At 37.6% G+C, this 22,309-nt stretch overlaps 1 protein-coding gene across 1 annotated transcript in view; it reads right to left on the bottom strand.

The window, feature by feature from the left end:
• Positions 1–17,764, bottom strand: part of CFAP69 (cilia and flagella associated protein 69) — a 33,528-nt gene extending 15,764 nt beyond the window's left edge. The window contains exons 1-15 of the mRNA XM_061468426.1: positions 17,500–17,764; positions 17,157–17,219; positions 15,756–15,821; positions 14,592–14,701; positions 12,552–12,628; positions 11,010–11,108; positions 8,975–9,124; positions 8,673–8,850; positions 7,539–7,662; positions 5,028–5,076; positions 4,822–4,943; positions 4,139–4,355; positions 3,087–3,251; positions 849–967; positions 261–379 (exon numbers count right to left, since the gene is read on the bottom strand). Of these exons, the coding sequence (XP_061324410.1) occupies positions 261–379; positions 849–967; positions 3,087–3,251; positions 4,139–4,355; positions 4,822–4,943; positions 5,028–5,076; positions 7,539–7,662; positions 8,673–8,850; positions 8,975–9,124; positions 11,010–11,108; positions 12,552–12,628; positions 14,592–14,701; positions 15,756–15,821; positions 17,157–17,219; positions 17,500–17,682 (1,841 nt within the window). The 5' untranslated portion in view covers positions 17,683–17,764. The remainder of the gene's footprint in view (positions 1–260; positions 380–848; positions 968–3,086; positions 3,252–4,138; positions 4,356–4,821; positions 4,944–5,027; positions 5,077–7,538; positions 7,663–8,672; positions 8,851–8,974; positions 9,125–11,009; positions 11,109–12,551; positions 12,629–14,591; positions 14,702–15,755; positions 15,822–17,156; positions 17,220–17,499) is intronic.
• Positions 17,765–22,309: the final 4,545 nt, after the last annotated feature.

Genomic DNA, 22,309 nt, shown 5'->3' with positions numbered 1-22,309 from the left:
GAGGTAAGACTGCTGTGTAGGGAGTTAAGTTGTCATACTGATCCCCTATTTAATAGAAGAGAATATAGGCAGAATATTCCTTTTTTTTTGTTGTTGTTGTTTTTAAATCATTTTGATTGAGTCAAATTGAATGAAGGATTTTTATACTTTGCAAATAGAAGAAAAGCCTATATTTGCAGGGAAAACCCATACTATTGCAGACCTAAAAATACGTGACTTGTCATTTTTAAGAGTTACTGCTGCTAAAATACTTTACCAACCACAAGCAGTCGAGTGCACTTAAAAGGAGAAAATTGTGGCCTAATCCACTACATAACTTCTTTGGATCCATCTGAATGAATGGGATAAGTATATCCACTCCTTCATAGCTGAAGAATTCCTGTTGAGACATTAATTAAAGCAACATGTTTCTTAAATAATATTTACTAAATAGCTACATACAAGAAAATACAAAGGAAATTGCAAAAATGAAATATTTATATCATAATAAATTCAGTGCACTTGCAAGAGCAAGATAATCCCTTACAATATACATAAGAAAAAGAGATTTTCAGTTTTTCTGAACTGCTAGTCTCATTTGTTAACACTTTCATATATTAATTTCAGAATTATGTAAATTAGCAATTAAATAGGTGAGACACTTCCTATTGGATTTCTGAGTGATTTTGAATATTAACTGTCACTGTCACAAAACCCAATTATCAGACCCGACTGGTTAGCGATGAACTGTCATTGACATCTGCTTTTGAATAATTAATAATAATAATAATAGAAGCACTATACTTCAAATTAAAATATACCTTGCTTTATTGGTTTTTTTTCACAGTGTGAGGCAGAAAGTTACATACCTTTCTGAGGAGATCATTTTTACAGACAGCAGACAAAATAAATAATATATCAGCTTGGATTTCCAGTAGAACGGCGTCTTCTTTTTCTTTAGATTTGTTTACTGCATACTTTAGGATGTCTGTAAGTGAATATATTTTATACATGTGAATGTCCTATACACAAGTTAGAATTCTATAATAGCTGCTGACAAAGAAGTAAAAATCAAATCTACACCAAGAGATTTTTAAAGGAATCTACTTACACAGTTCAGATTTATCTCCTGTGTTTTGTACTAGCTTACAGAAGTGCAGCACTCTGATGCTGTAGTTTCATGGGCTTTACTCTTGGTGAAAGAGTAAATGATAGTAGATGACAGTAGCTTGCACAGACTTCTTTGTTCAGCCTCTGTGCTGCCCTGTGTATTGTGCCAGTGCAATGAGTTCAGGGAACTGAACTGAATTAGGGAACTCTTAGAAAAAGGCAATGAACTTACTGATTTGCTCTACTGTACAGCCTCACTAACATTTGCACTGACAGTGCAAATGTGGGAGACGTAGAACACTACCTCTGTTAGAAAAATCAGCCTTGGAACCACTGCGTGAAAGAGGACATTCAAACAAAAAAGTCCCCCAAATTAAGACAAGTTACTTAAATCTAATACGTAAGGAATAGCATTAATTTTGCTCTCACTAAAATCTGTCTTCACTGGAGTTCAACTTTAAACTGAGGATATAAAATCTGTTCTTTCTAGGCTTTCTATCAGAACATACTCTTTGAATTCCAAAGGATCTTACCTGTTTTGTTTCTTTCAATATAACTTTTTCAGAGTATTGGAAACTTACTTATTATTGTAAGAAGAGAACTTAAACCTGTTTGTATTGGAACTTAAAACCAAATTTAAAAATAGGTATGTGTTACTGAACAAGAAAATGGTCTAAATTTGCAGGAGCGGTGGTTAAGCAGTTTTATTCTGCTTTTATTCACTTATAGTGTTATTCATATAGAAGTATATTATTAACTTTCTTCTATTTAAAGAGGAGTTATGGAAAGTGACACCATTCCCTCAGCAAGTTTGCCAGTGATACTAAGCTATGTGGTTTGGTCAACATGCCAGAGGGATCTAGAGGGACCTTGACATGATTGAGAGGTGAGACAATGCCAACCTTATAAGGTTCAACAAAGTGAAGTGCAAGGTCCTACACCTGGGTCTGGGCATTCCCATGCACAGCTACAGGTTGGGCAGAGAAGAGATTCAGAGTAGCCCTGAGGAGAAGGACTTGGGGGTGTTGGTCAATGAGAAACTTAATATGAGCCAGCTTCAGTGTGCGCTTGCAGCCCAGAGACAAACCATATCCTGGGCTGCATCAAAAGGAGCATGACCAGCAGGTCGAGGGAGGTGATCCTGCCCCTCTGGTTGGAGTACTGTGTACAGTTCTGGTGTCCTCAACATAAGGAGGACATGGGACTGTTGGAATAAGTCCAGAGGAGGGCCATGAGGATCATCAGTGGACTGGAGCACCTTCCATATGAAGACAGGCTGAGAAAGTTGGGGCTGTTCAACCTGGAGAAGAGAAGGCTGCATGGAGACCTCATATCAGCCTTCCAGTATCTGAAGGGGGCCTAAAAGGATGCCAGAGGGTGACTCTTCATTAGGGACTGTAGTGACAGGACAAAGGGAAACAGGTTCAAACTTAAACAGGGGAAGTTCAGGTGAGATATAAGAATGAAGTTCTTTACTATGGGGGTGGTGAGGCACTGGAACAGGTTTCCCAACGAAGTGGTGAATGCTCCATCCCTGGCAGTGTTCAAGGCCAGGGTGGGCAGGGCCTTGGGCAACATGGTCTGGTGTGGGGCGTCCCTGACTATGGCAGGAGGGTTGGAACCAGACAATCTTAAGCTCCTTTCCAACCCAAACCATTCTATGATTCTAGGATTCTATAATAGACTTAGAACAAGACTCATGGCTGGAGTTTCTAGGAACTATCACAATGAAAATAAGATGTAACAAATACAGTATAATGAAGGGAGAAAGGGGCAGCTTTCACTCTAAATACCTAGGTTTTTACAGCTGTTTTGTTTAATTCATTCAATTATCTGGGTTAAAGTGTAACAGAATTCAAAATCCAATCAGAGATTTTTAACTTTTTCAGCAGTCAGAGCAGTAACACATAAAACCAGAACACACAAATTATCATGAACATTCTTAGTGTTAACAGAAATGTCCTAATATAAGTACAGCAATAAAAATTTTGCTTTACCCAGTAGCTGGCTAATTGCTCCCTGGTCACACAAATTAAGGTTCACAGCATCATCGTAAAGAGCCACAACAGACCTCAGCACTCTCAGGCTGTAGCGCATTTGTGCAAGTTTGTTGCCACGACCACTTGTTGCATGGAAACTGTTACCTTGACCAAAGAAAGCATCTGTGGAGCAATCACAATACATACTTCATTTTATTCTTTTGGCAGACAGTTATGTTCAGAAAAATAATGTGCTCGGAAAAAAAAACCAACCCAAACCCCAGCTTATTAGTGTAGCTAAAACCAAACAAAATTGCTTCGTGTTAGAAAGGCTTCTTGTTCAAAACTACCTAGTAATAAGCCTTTTTGTACAAGGCTAAGCTTCTTAAATTTGTAAGAAAGGTATGATTTCGGTGAGCATTTAAAATTATTAGAATTTTTTTTAACCTTACTAGGTTAATGAGCAGTCTACAAAATTCAAAATATCTTTTGTAGCATGACATACAATATCAACCTTTCGATCTCTATTAGACCCAAATGAAAAATTCTAGAAAAATATATTACATTTTATGAAGGAAACTATCCATCCCCAGAAAACCAGGCAATGAAAATGGGTGCAGTTGGTTGTCTTTTTGTTTAGCCCATACTCTTAGTTGATGGCCACAAGCCAGCTTTAGTCTGCAAACTATTTTACTGTGTACAGCTCTTCAATTTGAGTTAATGTGTCCTTCCTCATGGCAGGAATTACTGGTTGGACTTGTTGCCACAATAATTGTATCTGACTAGCTTAAAACCCAGGTAGTAGAGATGCGTGGCTGCCCACACAAATGAAGGAATGCCAATATAGTGGTACACAGGGAACAGGGCACCAGCTTACCCTTCAGTACAAAAAACAAATATGCTGCTTGTTTTTTTTTTTCTTACGAAAGATTACTTTCCTAAGTGACCTATTGAAAAACAATCATTTTGACTTCATGAGTTTTGCATTTTTCTTTCCTGTCAAAGAAACTAAGTTCAGTTGAGTTTTGTTTTGAGGTTACTGTGGATGAAAGTCATAAGCATGTACTTACCTTGGCCTATACACCATTCTAGAAACACAAGGAGAAGAGTATTCGCTTGGCAGGACAAATATTTATCTATTAACAAGGGAGCCACAGAAGCTAAAATAGCAATTGCATGAAGCTGTAATTCTTCATACTGAGCAGCAGACCATCCATAAAATCCAGGCTTTTGATTTGGTTTTACATAATAAAGCAAAGCTGGCATAACATCATTCTCACTGAGAAGCTGCAGAGTCAAGACAAAGAGAGACAGAACACAGGTTTCACATGCAAGTAAGAACAATCTAAAGCAATGAGTCAACTTTATCTGTCACACACTAAGAAAATTATTCTTTATTGAGAAAGTATGTCATGAAGGCTACAAGTACAGACAAGCTCTGTTTATATTTGGTAGCATTCCCACAGACTGTGGTTTGTTAAACATTATTATGTTCTTAACATATATTTCAACAATGCTTGGCAGTCACTTGCCAGCTAATTTTCCTGGTCTAGGTTTTTAACTTTTCTAAAATAGAAACTCTATGCTTCTTTCAAACAGCAGGACTTGTTTCAAACTGTGTATAAATTCTTGATTTGGAGAACAGCTGATTTCAGTCTACTGCATTATAAAATTCCTGTGATTCTTTTGAATTCTATTTATTTTTTTTACTTTTTGCTTACTATATCTTCTGTTCTGTTCTGTTACAACTTACCTGTACAGCACGTGGGTCTTTAGATAAGACTCCTATTACATGAAATAGCAATTTCTTCATCTCAAAGTCCTCATAAGAGCGCGTAAGTTTAAGACCTTTCACCAAGGGATTGGGAATTTTAACTATGAAGGAAATTGTAGATAAGTTACAAAAAACACATGATTAAAAGTAAAAATAGTGTACTTATACAGTACGAAATCTCTTACCTTCAGTAAATGTTGCAAGGGCTATTAACAGCTTTGCAAATCCACTTTCCTATAGGTATTCAAAAAAACATACATTAATTAAATTCAATTGCAGTGAAATCAAGACTTATGATTTAATTTTAGGGTTTTTTTTGTTGTTTGTTTGGTTTTGTTTTTTTTTTTTTCCCAGAACAGGGTTTAATGTATCCTATAGCAGAATAAAGAGAATTTGATCAAAGAAGATAAACCATTTGGACATTGTACTATACTAACTACAGTCCTAAGGGTACAATTAGTGAAATCTTTGTCTCATTCAGTACAAGTCTGAACTTCTATCTATGGGGAAATCCAAAAAAACTTTATTCACTACTATGAACCACACAAGAAGACCACGTTCTCACTACTGTTAGAATTGTGGTTTTCAAAATGTATTTGTGCATGTGTAAGTTTGCACAAAAGGATCATCAGTTGTGCATACACTTGCATTGAACTGCAGTGCGTTTACAAGTAAGCACATTAAAAACTGCATGTATGAACAACATGCACTTACAAATATTACTTATAAGAAATTAGAAAAAAATAACATCTTGGAATTCATAGCTTCTAGAAAGCTAATAGGACAATTATGTCAGATATAACTATGGATAGGGCCAAAGCCAATGGATGTTTATGCAGTACAGTTCAGGCAACAGAGCTTTGTTTCTGAGGTGATCAGAAACCATGGTTACTGGTACATTATTCTTCTTGAGCAATAGAATACATTAGCTTGGCCTCAGTACCCTGGCAAAGCCAACACAGATCCTTCCACCAGCTCCCAACAGGAGCAGAGCTCACAGAACACTACACAGACATCCCCACAGAATCAAGTGGTTCTATTAGTTTTGCAGCAGCTGGGCTCAGATTTGTTCAGCCTAGTTCTGGAGGTTAGCATACACACAATTTGAACATGATTGAAAAGTAATTTTAAAGAAAATATTGAAGTACACAAATGTATTGCCTATTAGGTTTTGTCTCTATGGTATCTGTATTATCTGTACAAAGCCATTGCAAAATGGTTAAATAAAAAAACATCATCAAAACTTCTTAATGTTTTCTCCTTGCTGATTAATGCAGTAATAAATTCTAATGGAAACAGTAAGCAATTACCAAACAGACAGTTTTGTTCTAACACAGACATAATAACTAATACCATTATAAGCTTTATTTTACATATAATTTTCAATTTACTTGTGGTGAGAAAATTATTTTCCTTTTCAAATGCTCAAATTCCTGTTCTGATTTCTGAATTATGTGAAATGCAAGACTGATTTTCTCAAGTTGCTTAGATAAGAAGAAAAAATGATAACATTCTGATGATAATTTCTCTGATATTATCTACAAGGCAGGAGTCAACGGTAATGTTAATGTTTCTGTCTACCTACTACTTATACCCAGTACCTTGTAAAATCTCTAGGGAGGCTGAGAATACAGAATCTAAAGTATGATATTTTCATTTTTTCCTTGCATTGAAACTATTTTTCTTCCCTGTAGTATAAGGCATTAAAAATATGTGTCTTGGTTATTTATCTTGTAGGAAAAAGCCATGTTTCTACAGCCAGATAAACAACTTGAATCTTTTAGACATCAAGTTGCTGCGATGGTATAACAGACATTTCATAATGGTTAGTAATAAAATAGAAAACTTGAATGAAAAATCTGTAATCTTCATTAGAGACAATAAAATCTATTTAGTAATACAGCCATTGGGAAACTTTGACTCAAGTTGAGAAATTAATTCCTTGAAAGCAATCCATTCCTAAATAGTGAAAAGATCTACAGGAATTTGATTGCTTATTTATTCAGTACATATGTCAAAGCTTCATTAAAGTTCTAAATCTCAACTGTAAAACAAGACAGTAGAAGAGTATTAACATCCATAAAAAGTTCACTTCTCTGTAGGCCCCTCTGAAATGTTCTAGAATATTACAGAAGAACGAAGTCATCTACTTGTTACGCAAGCAACCCTAGTGCATTCTGGACTACATTTATGTAACATAGTCTTAAAAAGAATTTACGTGCCTCTTATTAACTGGATCTAAGTTATTATTTTCTCAACATCTTCTTTAAAGCTTCTGAGCAAACCTTCTTGTTTCTGGTTATGAGGCACAGATACTTCAGCTGAATTTGAGCCATCTGAATATAGCCTGTACTCCTAAATTTTCAAACAACAAATGAGATTTAGTGCAAAACTCATTGTAACAGAATGGCACATCTGAGAAGCTGTACAAGAATACAAGAGTTAACAAGTTTTGCACATAAATAGTGTTAGTGTAATTTTCTAAGTATTAAATAAAGTTGCTGTTAGTGCTCCAGGCCAGTGATCTGCAGATTTGAAGCCTCTCTGAGGCAGAACGAATGGCAGAAAGAAAAAGGGTAATCTGAGAAAGAGGAAAGCACTGGAGACAGAGTAGAACCCTAATGGGGAAAAATACTTGATTATATAATAGTAAAAGAGAAGTTATTAGTCTCTGGAATATATCTATAAATACTTACAATCATAGGTGCTGCAGGATTTTCAGCTAGTAACGTGGCAAACACCAAGAGGTCATTCCGTAGCTGACGATCATGATCCCGGAAACCATGCATAAGAAGGTCTTCAAATACTTCTTTCAAAGTACTTAAAAGAAAGTGAAATGCATTTTACCTTTTATTTTCATATTCTATATTTAGACAGCTCTAGGTATATGAATTCTCATTCAGCATCATACTTTTCACAGCCTTAGGGTTTAAGTGCAAGAGAAATAACTTAAAACATGATTATGAATGGATTCCTATGTATAGCACTTGACATCCATTTTAAGCATATACACAAGATGCATGTATTATAAATCGCACACTGTATGCACACAGTAACACACTGTCTGTGTTATAATTTACTCAAGCATGGAACTGGATGTTCTTGAATTATTAATGAGAAGAAATGGTCTAATCCTAAGTAGTTAAAATAGTGTAACTCACCTAAGGGAAAACCTGTTATTTGTTCCAGCAGATTATCTAGAACTAAGCCTTGTATATCATAGCACAGAATTTTCTACTAAGTTTATAACACAAGCATTTCTACAGTGCATGGCCTACTGAGTCTAATGTGTAAGTTTGAAAATGGTGCAACTTTTTCATCACACAAAACAATTGATAGGGCTCTACCTCCTACACTATGCAGCAGAGCACCTTGATCTTCCTCTTGCCCTGTAGCAGAATAAAATGGTGGTGGATTGCCATGTTGATGAAATAAAGAGAGGCTTTACAGTGAAATAGTTTTGATGTAGACCGTATATGCTTTTAGCTGGACCCCAGCCACTGAGTTTGTAAGCTACCTGGCAGGCACCTCTTGGATCATACATCATTTCCTGGCATTTCACAGGCCACAGTGCTGTCTAACGTGCTGAAACAGAAACAGGTGCCTGAGGGGTCTAAATCATGGGCTGCTTGTCTATAAGGTCTGAATCCTTCCACTTCAGAGAATCAGATGTGTTAATACTGAAAACTTGATGGGTTTTTAATGAGAGTCCTCCATTCCCTGTTTGTATTTTCTTTCGATTCATTTCAAACAAAATGCTACACAATAGCAAGGCTTTAGATGTCTCCAAAATCACAATATTAATTAATAAAATGCTTCCCTGTACTTACTGTACACATTCCAAGCTACTGAGCTGATTACAGACTTCTTCTTTTGAGGTATTTTCTACCAGGTTCCATAGGATTTCTGAGGAGCGGAACACCAGCTGCCCTGAGGGATCATCACCATTTAGATACAAACAGAGTCTGCTGGCTGCTCGGGCCTTCAGCATAAGCCTGCAATTTACTCCTAAAATTATGAAAATAAGAATAAGTAATTCCCTGCAGATCAGTAAGTGTTTTAGGCATGTTCAGAGAACAAATGATCTAAGTTCAGAGGTAATGAGATTGCTGAAAGAACACTTCGTACTAACCAGAGCTGGACAGATGCTGGAGAGCTTTAAGTACCCACAACTTCTCAATAAGTTGACTTTCAACTACTGCTAGTGACAAAATGAGAGTTTCTGCTAATCCTCCTAATTCAGCCATCTGAATTTTATAGTTTGCACTTGTTGGCTGGCAACCTGCACATACAATAGCTTTAGTTAAAATGCAGAAAATATTCAAAGTTTTGGTTACTTCATAAAACATTCATCCTATTCATCCCTTCTCAAGAAAGGATTAAGAGCCAAGTATCGTATTTCCTTAGTCCTAAAATCACTTGGAAAAAAAAAAAAAATCTAACAAACAATAAGAGCTGCTTTTCTTATATCTGCATATTAACAGTACCTAAAGCATATCCAGCACTCACCCTCAAAAAGACTAAAATGCTATACAAATAAATTAATTGTTTTCTAGAATTTACAGACTGAAAGAACAAGTGGGGTTATAGATAGCTAAAAACCCTTCTTTGGGTCATGCAATAAGTTGTTGGTGCAGGACTTAATTCTCTTCTGTAGCCTATTCACTAGAGAATTAATGCCTTCTATAACTGTATTGCTTATAATACGTGAATCCAACCTTTGATTTATAAGCTTGACTTTCTAATATGTACCTCTTTTTTACTTTTGTCATTGCATATACAAATCTATATTTCATCACTGAATTAGTAGGGAAGGAAAAGCATTGAGAAAATAAATTTTATGTATATATTCTAACTCATGAAAGTAAATTTTCTCTTAGATTTCTAAAAATATACACATCAAAGGATATGAAATGCAGGACTGATAAATGCAGATAATGCACATAGTGAAACTAGGCATAAAATCTGATAGGCTCTAAGTTCATATTGCTTTATAGGTAAAAGAACTTTGAAGATCAACCTTTGTCAAGATTTATATATATGCTTAGAGATGAAGATTTTCACTTAAAAAATTAGACTGAACTACATTCTTCATTTCTGTGATAACATCTTATTCTCTAAATCTGACGGAGAGTAACAAAACCTGTCAATATTTAACATTCACTCATCTCAGTGGAAGTATTTACAAACATACAACCAGCTGCACTCATAGCTACCTTTAGGATTTGAGTCTTGTTTGTAAGGTAAACCCAGATTTATATACTTTCCTACTTCTAGTCTCCTTTGAGGGCTGTTGCAGCTGCAGCTTCTTCAGGCCTCCTAAAATAAATTAAAACTAGCAAGAGGGCACAGGAACTAGTTCCACACTGTAGGACTACAGCAAGGGAGCATAGCATCCAACATACTCCTGCGTGGGATCCTCACTGTGACAACGGTCATCTCTAGCTAGTTGCTATAAATCTAGTGCTGTCTCTCAGTGTGTGATACTGTGGCCCTTCAGGAGGGGATCCATGACTAACTTTGCCTGATAACAGCCTCTGGCACCATCACAAGGGTCAAAGGAATAAGCAGTAGTGGATTCTGATGACAGTTTGCATGCCGATCCTTAGTACCACAGGATCATGCTTGAGCTCATACACAGGCATCATCACCCTCTTTCTGCAGAGACAAGTCAAACAATCTATTCAAAGCCTGTACTCAAATGTGTCCATATAATATGAACTCAACCACATTTAGACGGACTCAGATCTATCCCTCACAAGCAACACAAGTGAAACCAGAGCTGCTTCTCTCCAGCCTACATACACAAAGTTGAAAATTACATTTCCCTTGTTATAATTCTGATGCCAACTATTATTTCTTCCTCCACTGTCCACATTTCATAGAACTTGTGAAAACTTCACGTTTTCTGGATACTATGTTATCCTCATCCCCTAAGTGTAATAAATAATTCCTTGTACATTGATGAACTAATTTCAGATTTTGAGTATGCCTTTCTATAAAAGTGCTAACTGCACATTTGCCAATGCTATATATTTAATGCGTGAGATACAGTAACTATAGTTACAAAGAAAATTGAATCCACAGTTAATTAAAAGAGCCTTTTCAAAGTAGCTGGGATCACATACACTTGATTTCCTGTGACACTTGAAAATACTGTGCTTTACCTGAAAGTAGTTTTCTTGGTGGCTCCGTATTATAAAAGCTAATAACACACTTACAGATTTGTATTCTAACTTCAGAGCTTGGCACCCTCATCAAATAACCTGTCAGAAACATAAAAAAAAAAAGGTAACTTACAAAGTTTATAATAGTTTTAGAAGTAATCTTAACACTTCTATTTACAGTATCTAGTGTTTATTTTGGTCATACCCCTACAAATCTGTCATTTTGTGCAAAGTTTGATTATAAAATACCCAAGGGACAGGAACTCCTACACCAAAGGGGACAAAGGGACCTTGGAGGAGTAGCATAAGGTTAATCAAAAAGTGACCTCCTCTGCTTTATGGCTACAGAACCTTATAAGAAACTGGATGTTATTCCAGAGGTTGTGGAATTCAGAAGAAAGCTACTACACTAGGCTGTTGTAAACGTGATGAAGTCAGAAGCTCTTCTTCTAGCAGACATAATGTGACATAAAGGGAGCAAAGAAAGAGATACTTTTCCACAAGATACAGAGAATTCCATTGAAAGCTACCAGCTATCCATGCCTAACATGGATAATATAAACAATCTTTTAGATTTGAGAGTCTTTTTGGACATTGTACCCTCAAGAGAACCTGAAACTATCTGAACTACCTTCAACAACTTCATGAAATCAGGAGGCCATTCTGCTACCTACTTGGACCTGTGAAAACAGCCTTCGAAAAATATTTTTTTCTCCCTCATTTCAAGGATATATATATTTTATTTTCATGTCTGACAGGCTGACTGCTACCTCTTTACCATTTAAATCTTACCACTGAATGAGCTGATATCACTCCTGCTCTATTCTAAATCCTTTTTGACCTACAGCACTTGAAGTATTTTCTTTGAAAATCACAAATGTGACATGCAAAGTTGTAAAAAGATGATACTGACAGGTCCAAGACATTAAGACATGCCTTTCACACCTTTTCCTCAATAGCTCTCTTAAAATAGATTTCTGAACAATAGAAGCTTATGACTCAGATGCAGCAGGAGACTGAAGTCAGGAACTGCTACTCCTAGTAAGGCATGGCACTAAACTGACTTCTGTTTCGCCTTTTAGATGACAGGTCTCGGGCTTTTGGGAATTGAAAGTTTGAGCTGGGAATCAGGTGTTACTGTTTCTCACTTGTTTCCTCCATTTGGTTTCAAAGAAGCAGGAAGGATACATATTCCCCTTATGCTAGGCTTCAGTGTTTATAGTAATATACCAATTTCTTAGAGCAAAATGAAGTAAAACATATTATAGACAGGTTTAATTCTTCAGATGGACTGATAAAGTTAACTCACATAGCTTCTGACACTGGCAAATAGGTAATACTGCTAGCTAATCTACAGGTTACCTGCACAGCAAAATAAGAATGTTTTCTGATACTAAAAAGAACAGAGGACTGAATGGATAATTGGAATAAATTACTTACATTTACGGAGGAAATTAAAGAAATTAAAATTGTGCTAAGAATGCAGTTAATTTTATTATAGCATAATTATTATTTTGTTGTGGCATATCAGTTTACACTCACCCAATTGTGCAATGAATTTTGAAACCACTGCAGAATAGCTTATTTCATCAGAAAATTTCTTTTTTTGAAACGGTAACCTGCAAAATGGAGTTTAAAGATTTTATAACTATCCTTAAAACATTATAGAAGAACACTTTAATCGAGTCACCAGAATAGCTCAGTAGCTTTTCTTCTCCTCCTTGGCATTTTTTGCAAATAAAGGGCAGTTTTCCCAGGACAAATACATTGTTTGCAATGCTGATTCTACACTGAAAGTTCTAGTTCCAAAATCTGGCAATTACTAGTGCACGTTCATAGATACTATTTTCATAATTCATATTCGATGTAATAAGAAATACTGAAAAAAAAACCCACACCAAAACCAAATGTCATTTAAATGTAGAAGATTAAATCCTGGAATCTATGCACTATCAGGCTATTGCAGAGATAAAGTAAGCATAGGTATGTGCAGAGGTAGAAGAAAAAGGATCCTATCCCTGGGCAGATCTCTTGAAATAGATAAAAATAAAACTAATAAACTGACTCCAAATAGCCCAAAGACAAATTTATTTTTCAAAACAGGATATTAAGAAATACTCAATAACATTTACAAAATACTTAGTTATGACATAAACATGTAAGTGTTAAAAATTCTCTAACAGTAAGCATTACAATGTTATGTTAAGGACTCTTCATCTCATAGTGCAGAAGCAGATTTCCGGTAGGTTTACCTCTGCAAACGCAGCCAGAGAAAAAGGAAGGAGAAAGCAAATAATGGAATAAATGGGGGTGGGGGAAGAAACAGACATTGAAAAAGAAGTGGGAAGAAGACAGGTAAACAGAAGCAGTTATGAAAGAGTGGAAAATTTTACTATAGGTGTCCTACTATCTGAAAGGAAATTTGAAGTAACGGCCCTTCCCTCTAGTTATAGGCTTCTCTTTGCCATACTGCAAAGTAGTAGTGAAAGTGGTGGAATTTCCACAGTACAGAAATTAAAGCAAAACCCAAGGGTGCAATTTTCCACAATACATTCATCACAGCACAATTATTGCTTAACTGCTTTAATAAATAAAAATTCTTATTCACAACTACATTTTATCAACTTTATACACTCATTCTCAGTTTTGCCATGCTTCTGCCTAAAACGGAAGAAAATGAAACTTCGTGATGTAGTTTCTCATTTTCCACTGTGTGGCAGCAAAAGAAAGCAGTACAACTGATGGTGCTCAGAGAACTAAAAGATTCAGCTGAGAAATTCTATCCTTATTAAGCCTAGCAGCTGAGAGGAAGTTATGTAAAAAACTATTTGAATAGCTAGTTTACTATGCAACTCCTGTCTGTGATTTTTCTCTTCCTTATTCTCTCCGATTATAATTAAATACAGGAGTAACTGTAATTACAAACATTCCATACGTAACTATTAAATTACTGAGGAGGAAAAAGCTACTGACAAGTGTGGATAACACCTAAAATCCGTTCTACAAATAAGGTACATTATGACAATAAAGATGCCTGAAAGTTCATGTAGTATGTTTCTAAAGTAACTACAAATCCCAGATGTTCCAATTTTGCTTCTTTCTCTTATGCAGTGTGGCTTGTCATTTTGTAAAGCCTTTAATACCTTCAGGTATTAAACTGTCTTTGTGCCACCTCATGTTTTTAAACTGACTTAAAGAGTTTGTTTAAAACTGCAAAGCATACTTCAGCAGGACTTAGCTGCTGAAATCTTCAGAGACCAGCAGTCCCAGAACAACTTACTCAGTCACCCTGGGGAATCTTGCTTCCAAGCAAGCTGGGGCCAATTACAATGTAGTTTTGAATGACGTAATAGGTGGTTCCACAGATACTGAACTGCTAAAATGGGTCCCTCCTTTATGCCGACCGAAACTGGACTCAAGGAAAACACAGTTCATAGAAAAGAAGGGTAATATAACAGATGCCTTGCAGGTACAGATGCGTTGTAAATGGTTGCTGTATGCATATCTCAGTTGCCTTAGAAAATGTATCAACATGTTAAGAAGCAATGTTTAAATCTCTAAAATGAGGGCTGAAGTACTTACCCACATAATTTAATAAGTTCACATAAAGGCTTGGTGAAAGCTTCTTGTTCATTCATTTTTTCTGCACACAGGTTAAGAATTTCCATTATTTGTGCTAAATCCTTAAGGGGCTTTTAATTTAAAGTAAAGGAAATCAGGTTGTTTGTACTGCTATGAATCAGAAGAAAAAGCTGAACACTATATTTGTCATACTTCAGAAACACAACCGAGAAAAAGCAAGGCCAATACTTTCAAAGTCAGATGTGTAAAATAAAGCATACGAGCCAACAGTTAGGCTTTTCAAAGCAGCCTTACTTCTACAACTCTTGCAAAACTGATTTTGCTTTCTTATCAGCTGAACTCACTGGAAGTTCAGTACTGAATATTTAAAAATACAGGATGAAAAGTTTTTACATCACAGTATCAGATTTACCTATCTAAATTCTGAGACATCCTTGAGGTATTTAAATTCTTTCCTACTCTAGTCCCAGGTGACTGACTAAGGTTTGACAATCTGGACCCAAACACATACTGAGACATCAAATTTAAGGTAGAGGTAGAGGCACAAGATCAAAACTGAACAGATCACTGAGGCCAAGAACTTACTACCAATCCACTGACTCACGGAAACTGCCTCTAAGTACTTAGACACAACTTGATTGTGAAGTAATGTGATAGTTTAAATCTCTGTGGCAATTAGCTGAATTGTATGAAATTAATTGCAGTTTTCCACATGCCCATGCCCTCTCTAGTACTTCTGATTACTGGAAGACATTCAATTTGTACTGTAAATATGAAAAAAGTTTCAGATAAAGTAGCCTGACTTTAATTTAAAAGTCTCCTTCACTGGAAGTCATTGCTATTTTATCTGCTGCTTCTTAAGTAAGTGACAATTATTATGCATGTCTGGGCTGAGTTGAATGTACACTAATTACATTTTGAGCACTTTCAACCACTGTAAAGGTGAGATCCCTCTACTGAATTTTGTAGCAAATGAATCTAGCATACAATAATCTTGCTAACCTGCCAGCTTTGGCTATGTGTACACAAGAAGGACAATGATGAGAATGTGTGTGTTCTCCATGTGAAAGCACAGCACACGATAAAATGCTTTGCTGGAAAGTCAGAGTATTAACATACATAAAACACCATGAATTCAGAGTGCTACAATGCCAAAAAGGATACAAGCCCATTTTCAAAATGCTTGGCTACCTTCTTGAGACTTTTCAGCTGCTCTTTTTCCAAATCTTTCTTAAGTAAAAGAATGGAAAACAGGTTTTAATTGCAGTTTGCCTTAGCAGGTTAAATGATTATGTTTATCCCCTTTTAAGTTTAAATGAAAGTGGAAACCAGATTAAAAAAATCACAAGACACAAGGAAATTCTGAAAGTGCTTTGCAGCAGGATTAGCTCCTTGATCAAGCCTCATTTCTAAATACAGAGTCTACGCTCTTGTAAATGAAGAAACTTTTGAAAACCCTATCTTTAGCTCAAATGTGTGGGCTCTTTCTCTTAAATTCTTTGGGATTCTGTGAGAGACACCTAATAAAACCAAAGCTCTGTCACACATGACGCTGATGTGTAAAAATGTAGATTTAAGTGGTTTAGAGTAGAGCTCTGCCACCGCTAGGAAACAGTCTGCAAATTCAAAGTTGAAAACAACTGAAGCACGGATATGTCAGGGTGGGTCAGTGATACACAGCATTCATTCCAGCACTTCTGAGCACCTCCACGCTGGGCAAGAGCACTGCACGTTGATGCAGGCCAGAAAGTTGTTTCAGGAATGTACAAACCCAGAATCCTAAAGGCATTTTATCATATACTCTCTAGAGAAGCAGTAAACAACATCATCCAGCACATTTTTCTCCAGTCTCTCAGTTTATACCATCAACTCTGTCTAAAGGGGGGAGGGAGGGGAGACACAAATGACTTCTCTGTGGACATTAACTTAAAATGTGGTATGTTTAATCAAGTTCTTGTTTTTAGAGTATAAATTATTAGGTTTTTAGATCAAAAGTAACTGACAGCTTAATGAATTTAGTCTGCCAAATCTTCATGTAGTCTGTGGAAGTCCATGAGATGCTAATCTGTGTGCCTAGGTACTCAATACTGAACTTTGTGTATCTCTCCTTCCTTTAAAATCATCTCCCTGGAGATACATCGGCAGTTAACTTGGGCAATTACATAAATTCCTGACATACTTTCAGTGCCTGTACTCTGCATGCATTTCTGTTTCTCAGCTGTAGGTTTCAGCACTCTAAAACTCCCAGATAAGCTACGAATTTTGCCTGTTTGAGGCCCTACTGGATTATATATGTATATATAGATAATCTTTTATATATATATATATATATATATAAACATCACTGATACCATTCTTTATTACAATGACCATCTTTAGAAGAAGTGTTCAAATACCAGAGCTTCAGTCTCTGTGGCTTCAGTCACATCTGACTGGAGTCAGTCACATCTGGCTACAGTGCCACCTGCTTTATTTAGGGTGGGTACTAAAGTAATGTATGAAACATTTTTCTAAGCCCCCTTACTACCTGTGTAACTGAAATAATTAAGTATTAGGCTTACTTACTGAGTTTGAATCTTCAAGTAGTTTAATGACGCGATTCAAATCCACTGATCTTAGCTGTGTATCCTGGAAAAGTCACACTTTTTACCTTTATATTTTTAATATGCTGTGCTTTAAAAGTGCTTAAAACTTAAAATGTAAGAGTGCCGCTCTGAACCAACATGAATCTACCTACGGACGGCTAAATCCAGGCTGCGTGTGGAGCACAACCCGGGGCTTGTTCTCAGCCCGACGTAGCGGCCAAACCAAATCAAACCAAGCCAAGCCAGGCCATAACAGCGCCTCCCGGCCGCGGCGACAGTAACCGGCGGAGCTGAGGGTGACTCCCGGCCGCGGGGGAGCTCACCTGGATGGCGCCGAGGTCCGCGCTGGCGTCCAAGGCGTTCCTGCGTCGCTCCCCGCCGCCACGAGAGGGGCCAAGAGCCGGCGACAGCGCCGGGGAGCGGGAGGGGGTACGGGCGGGGGAGCGGGATGGGGAGAGGGAGGGCGCCCGTGATGAAGGGGGCTCGGTCACGGCTAGGGTGGCCATGGTGCCGATCTCACACTGCCACCCGACCGCCTGCCGCGGCCGCAGCAGCAGAGCGGCCTCACGCCGTTGCCATGGGAGCGGGGCGGTGCCACCTCCCTGCAGCTGAGCCCAGGCCCGCTGCGGCCTTGTGGGTGCCCGGCTCCGCGGAGCTGCCTGGCTGCTGTGGGCCGCGAGCCTCCCGCTTCCCCCCGGCCTGCAGGCCCCAGCCCTGCCCTTTCTGCCCTCATCCCGGTGCTCCATCTCTGCGCCTCGGCAGGACACCCATCTGTTGTTACACCCTCCTCCACGCTACCAGCAATGCCATTTTGTGGCTTGTTATATAGTGCTTGCTCAGCGAGAAAATTATTTCCCAGTCCTGTGCAGAGCAGAGGCTGGGCTTTTCCCGCTTAATGAGAAGCTGTTAAGAGACAGGCTGGCTGATCCGTAACTTCTGATCATGAATAAACGCACAGTGAGAGACCACCATAACAAACACTGGTGCAGATGGGATACTTCTGTCTCAGGTGGCCTCTGGGGAGCAAGGGGAGAGGAATCTTTTCCCTGCATAGGCCGATACAAAACAGATGACTAATGCCTGGAAAGTAATAAAGGCAGGGACAGAAGCATCAGGGGATTTGGATATATTTTACTTGCTCACAGTTTTCACCTCTAGGTTTGCTACTGCATCTCTCAGCTAAAAGCACGGCTGCTCTTGTGAGGATACATGTACACCTGATGGTCACATTCTGAAATACCATCTCCAGGGAGCATGGCTGAGCCCATCAACACCAGACTGGCTGGGGCCACCAGGCCCTGTGCTGGGTTAATGCCCAAAGGAGAGCTGGTTATCCAGATGTGGCTGCAAAAGGGAACACCTCACCATGTGCTTACTTCAGCTATGCCTCGGAGAAGTTACACATATACAGCTTTGGATATTCACAAACCCCACGTCTTTGACTGATATCAACCCCAGTTTTCATTAACAAATAGTTAAGTCCTGTGATTCCAAAGAAACATTTAAATACACAAATAAATTTATTAAATCCTTAAGACAGCTTTTATGGGAAAAAGAAGTAACTGGTAACAGAAACAAGAAAGAAACCTTTATGGCTCCAACTATAACCAACACAGTTTTTATTTTCATTCCTCCCAGCTTGAATGCTACACCTCCCCATATTTCATATATGCCTTCTTCAGAAATAAGATGTGTATCATGTTTAGTACTCACATACACTATACAGTTCTCCTTCCATCACAGGGAAAATATACAAGAGCACACGTACCCATCCATGCTCTACATTTTGTACAAGTTCATCCTGTATACAACTCCAGAATGGCAGCAAAAATATAACCTAGCACAGAATGGGACTCTAATTTGGAAAATGCAGTGACCACTTTGACAGCCATAACGCATTGAGTTGCATTGGTAGGAACGCAGGTCACAAAATGGCAGGGCATACAGGACCATGACATTACAGTGCATTCACCTAATGTGCCAATGCTGCTGCTAGTCTGGTGTTTGATGCTTTTCATCCATCCAAGCAGACACATCTCTCCATTCCACTAAGCATTTTACTAGCCCTTCCACATTCTAATTAAACATTTGTTTCTATGAACATTCTCAGTGGCTGTCTTGTATCTGGGCCTACACTGAATGGAACAGGTTTTCCTATTAGACTTTTGATATGAATTGTAATGACAGTGCTTACAGGTCTGCAAGCATCACTGAACAAACTGGACTGTGGTCTTTTTTGCTTTTTGGCCAGATACTTACTGAAGTTGTATATATTAAAAAAAAACAAAACAAAATCCAAATGCTAAAATTTTCTTTTATTGTGGTTTAAGTGGTTTTAAGTGCTGTTGCTTGTGTTTTGAATGACAAATGTATAGAGAACATAGCTAAATTGGGCAATTTAGTCTGTAAATTATAAGCTTAGGTCACATGACATTTGTTGGCTGACTGTTCCAAAGATCATATTGCAAAGCTCCATTTGCTCACTGTGCACCTTCTTCATATATGAAACTTTTAAAACTGGGATGAAAGCTACACTGTGCAAATTTAGCTACAGGGATTCTGTTGCCCTTGGCAAATGGCAAATATCCAACCCCAAAACCTTCAATCTACTGTGAAAATATTTACTTAACAGTTTTCTACCCCAAACAGACTTATATTGTATTTTTATTGCATCTACCTCTTCTGTTGGTAACAAATAACATTCAGGACATCAAGGCTATAGTACCTTACTTCTGAGGGTATTAATTCACAAATACTAAATGCTAAGTCTCAGAAATGCTAAGGGAAGTATTTAAAAAGTAGACAATGTAGAGAGAATTTCTGTTTTGACTCAGGACTAACTCTTTCGGTGTGAAGAGGTTTCAGCAAACTATTCCTGAGGTAAGGATAAAATTTCATAAAACTACAGGACTGTGTGTGTAGGACACAGCTGTACATTAGAAGAAGGTTCCATATCTAAGTCTGCCATTAATCTCCTGTTGACTTTACTGAGTGAATTATTTCCTCTACTATCTTACAAGTTAGGTTGCAAGCTTTTGAAGGACTATTATTCAGTAGAGGATACATCTTCCATGTGCTGCAGTGGGGGTCTTCAGCCCTAGTCAAGTGATATCCTTTCCTTGGCTGTATGAACCTGTAACTTTCCAAAGTCATCTACACCGTTTAATAATATGACACTGAGCTCTTTATAGTACAGAAATCAGAGTCTTTCTAAGAATCCATCTGTTGACTCCTTGTCTTCTTTTTCATTCTCATCTCTTTTTCTGGTCAGTAGGAAGGGGAAGAAGAAGGGGGGGCATGGGAACAGCAGAATGCAGAACTATCTTGCCAGACCTCTTGTGTTTGACATCCACAGAAAAAAAAAGAAAAGAACTGTGAAGTGGCTGGCAGTAGACTCAACCTCAAACCTATAAAGTTAACACAGTTTCCAACATCTGGATTTACCTGCCTATACTTGGATTTACCTGCCTATACTATTAACAGGTTACTGAGTGGTATGGATTTGAGGGGGGGCTTTCATACTGATCTTTATTAATGTGAGGAAATGCAGTAAGTCACAGTAGAACTTACAGTTTTATACAGTACAAGGTACAGCTGGACAAAGGTGTAAGTCTGGGGCTCCAGCTGCTAGCACAGCATCAACACTCAGTAAAACAAGCACTGTGATACACAGAAAACGGGTGAGATTAAAAAAAAAAAAAAAAAAATAGGAAGAAAAGGCAGATTTCAAGGACCAAAACATTACTGTTATGTCAGGCATGACACTAACAGCTAGCATATATTCCGAATTTTAAAAGTACCTAAATTCCATCTGGGGATCTGGGAAGGCTTTGTAACTTAATGTGAAAGCAATGTGAATCCTGCCAGCTTCACTGACTCATGCATCTTGACTTGTCTGAACTCAGAACAGTTTATGCTGCTGACCTTTAGTTAAGCAGGATTTTACCTCTCATGTACTGTTTTCCTCTTTCTTATGTTGGCATAAGCCTCTCTGGAAAAAAGTGACATCCCCAAATGAAGGATTGCCAAGTGGTTCACCTGTTTTTCTCATTTAAACAGTAGTGCTTTCTCACATATTCAACCAAACAGGAAAAGTATCTCCACCTGACCAACTTACTTGTGCCTAGCAGTCTCAATTTTGCCAGACTTTTTGTTTGTTGAATGAGTGGGCTGAATATATTGATAGTAGTGTAGTGTTTACTCTCTGTTCTAAAATCATGGAGAATACCTCACAGTAGGATATGGGATATGGCTTTCCAGGGTGTCCGTGTGAAATATCTGTTATCCAGTTATTGCAAAAAAAACAAATTGCCCTTTAGATTTTTTTTAACGAACTCACATTCAAGTTCTACCTCTCAAAGAAAATGTTGATCACAGCACACATGTATTATAAAGAAATGCAAGCTAAAATTTATTATGCATAAGCACAGAAGAAAAAGCCAAATACCTGACACTGATTTTTTATTGATTTTTTTGTAAAACACATTCTATGGAAAAATAGATAAGAGCATCACTAATAATTTATAATAGCCCTGTTCAGAGACAGCACAAATTGCCAAACACAACTACAAAGAGAATATTGCACATGGGAGACATCCTATGCTCACTGCAAGACATTGCCAGCAAGGCATCAGAAACAATATATAATTATAGAGATCATTGCTCAAGTCAGTTCGATGTGCCACTTATTTCAAAGGCTGTAATCTAATTAATTCAAGCAGTATCATATAATGATACAATATCGGTACTGCAACATTAATCATTACATTGATAGAACAGGATGAACAACCAAGAAATCAAAAACTTGTGTATTAGGAGATGCAGTGTCTGAAAGGAACTATGCATATGCATCCACTACCACTGAATATATGAAAATACTATACTGAAAAACTCTATCTAATCTTTATGCACCTGATACATTTAACTTTCAGAGGAAACCTTCAAAGAGGAAAGCTGTTTCCTAACTATATTCATAACTGTGAAATTTTATAGCCACTTGGGAACTCAGTGGCTCATATTAAGAATTTCCCTTAGTGCTAGTTGGGCAGCATGTATAGCTAATAACATATAGACACAAACAGACAGACACGGTATTTTATAGGTAAGTAATGCCAAATAAAAATACAAATGTAC

This window comes from Pezoporus flaviventris, unplaced genomic scaffold, assembly GCF_033815535.1.
Source record: "Pezoporus flaviventris isolate CSIRO_AGI_PZ_B2104156 unplaced genomic scaffold, CSIRO_AGI_Pfla_v1 ptg000047l, whole genome shotgun sequence".
NCBI classification, from domain to species: domain Eukaryota; kingdom Metazoa; phylum Chordata; class Aves; order Psittaciformes; family Psittacidae; genus Pezoporus; species Pezoporus flaviventris.
This window is presented reverse-complemented; position numbering and strand designations above follow the sequence as displayed.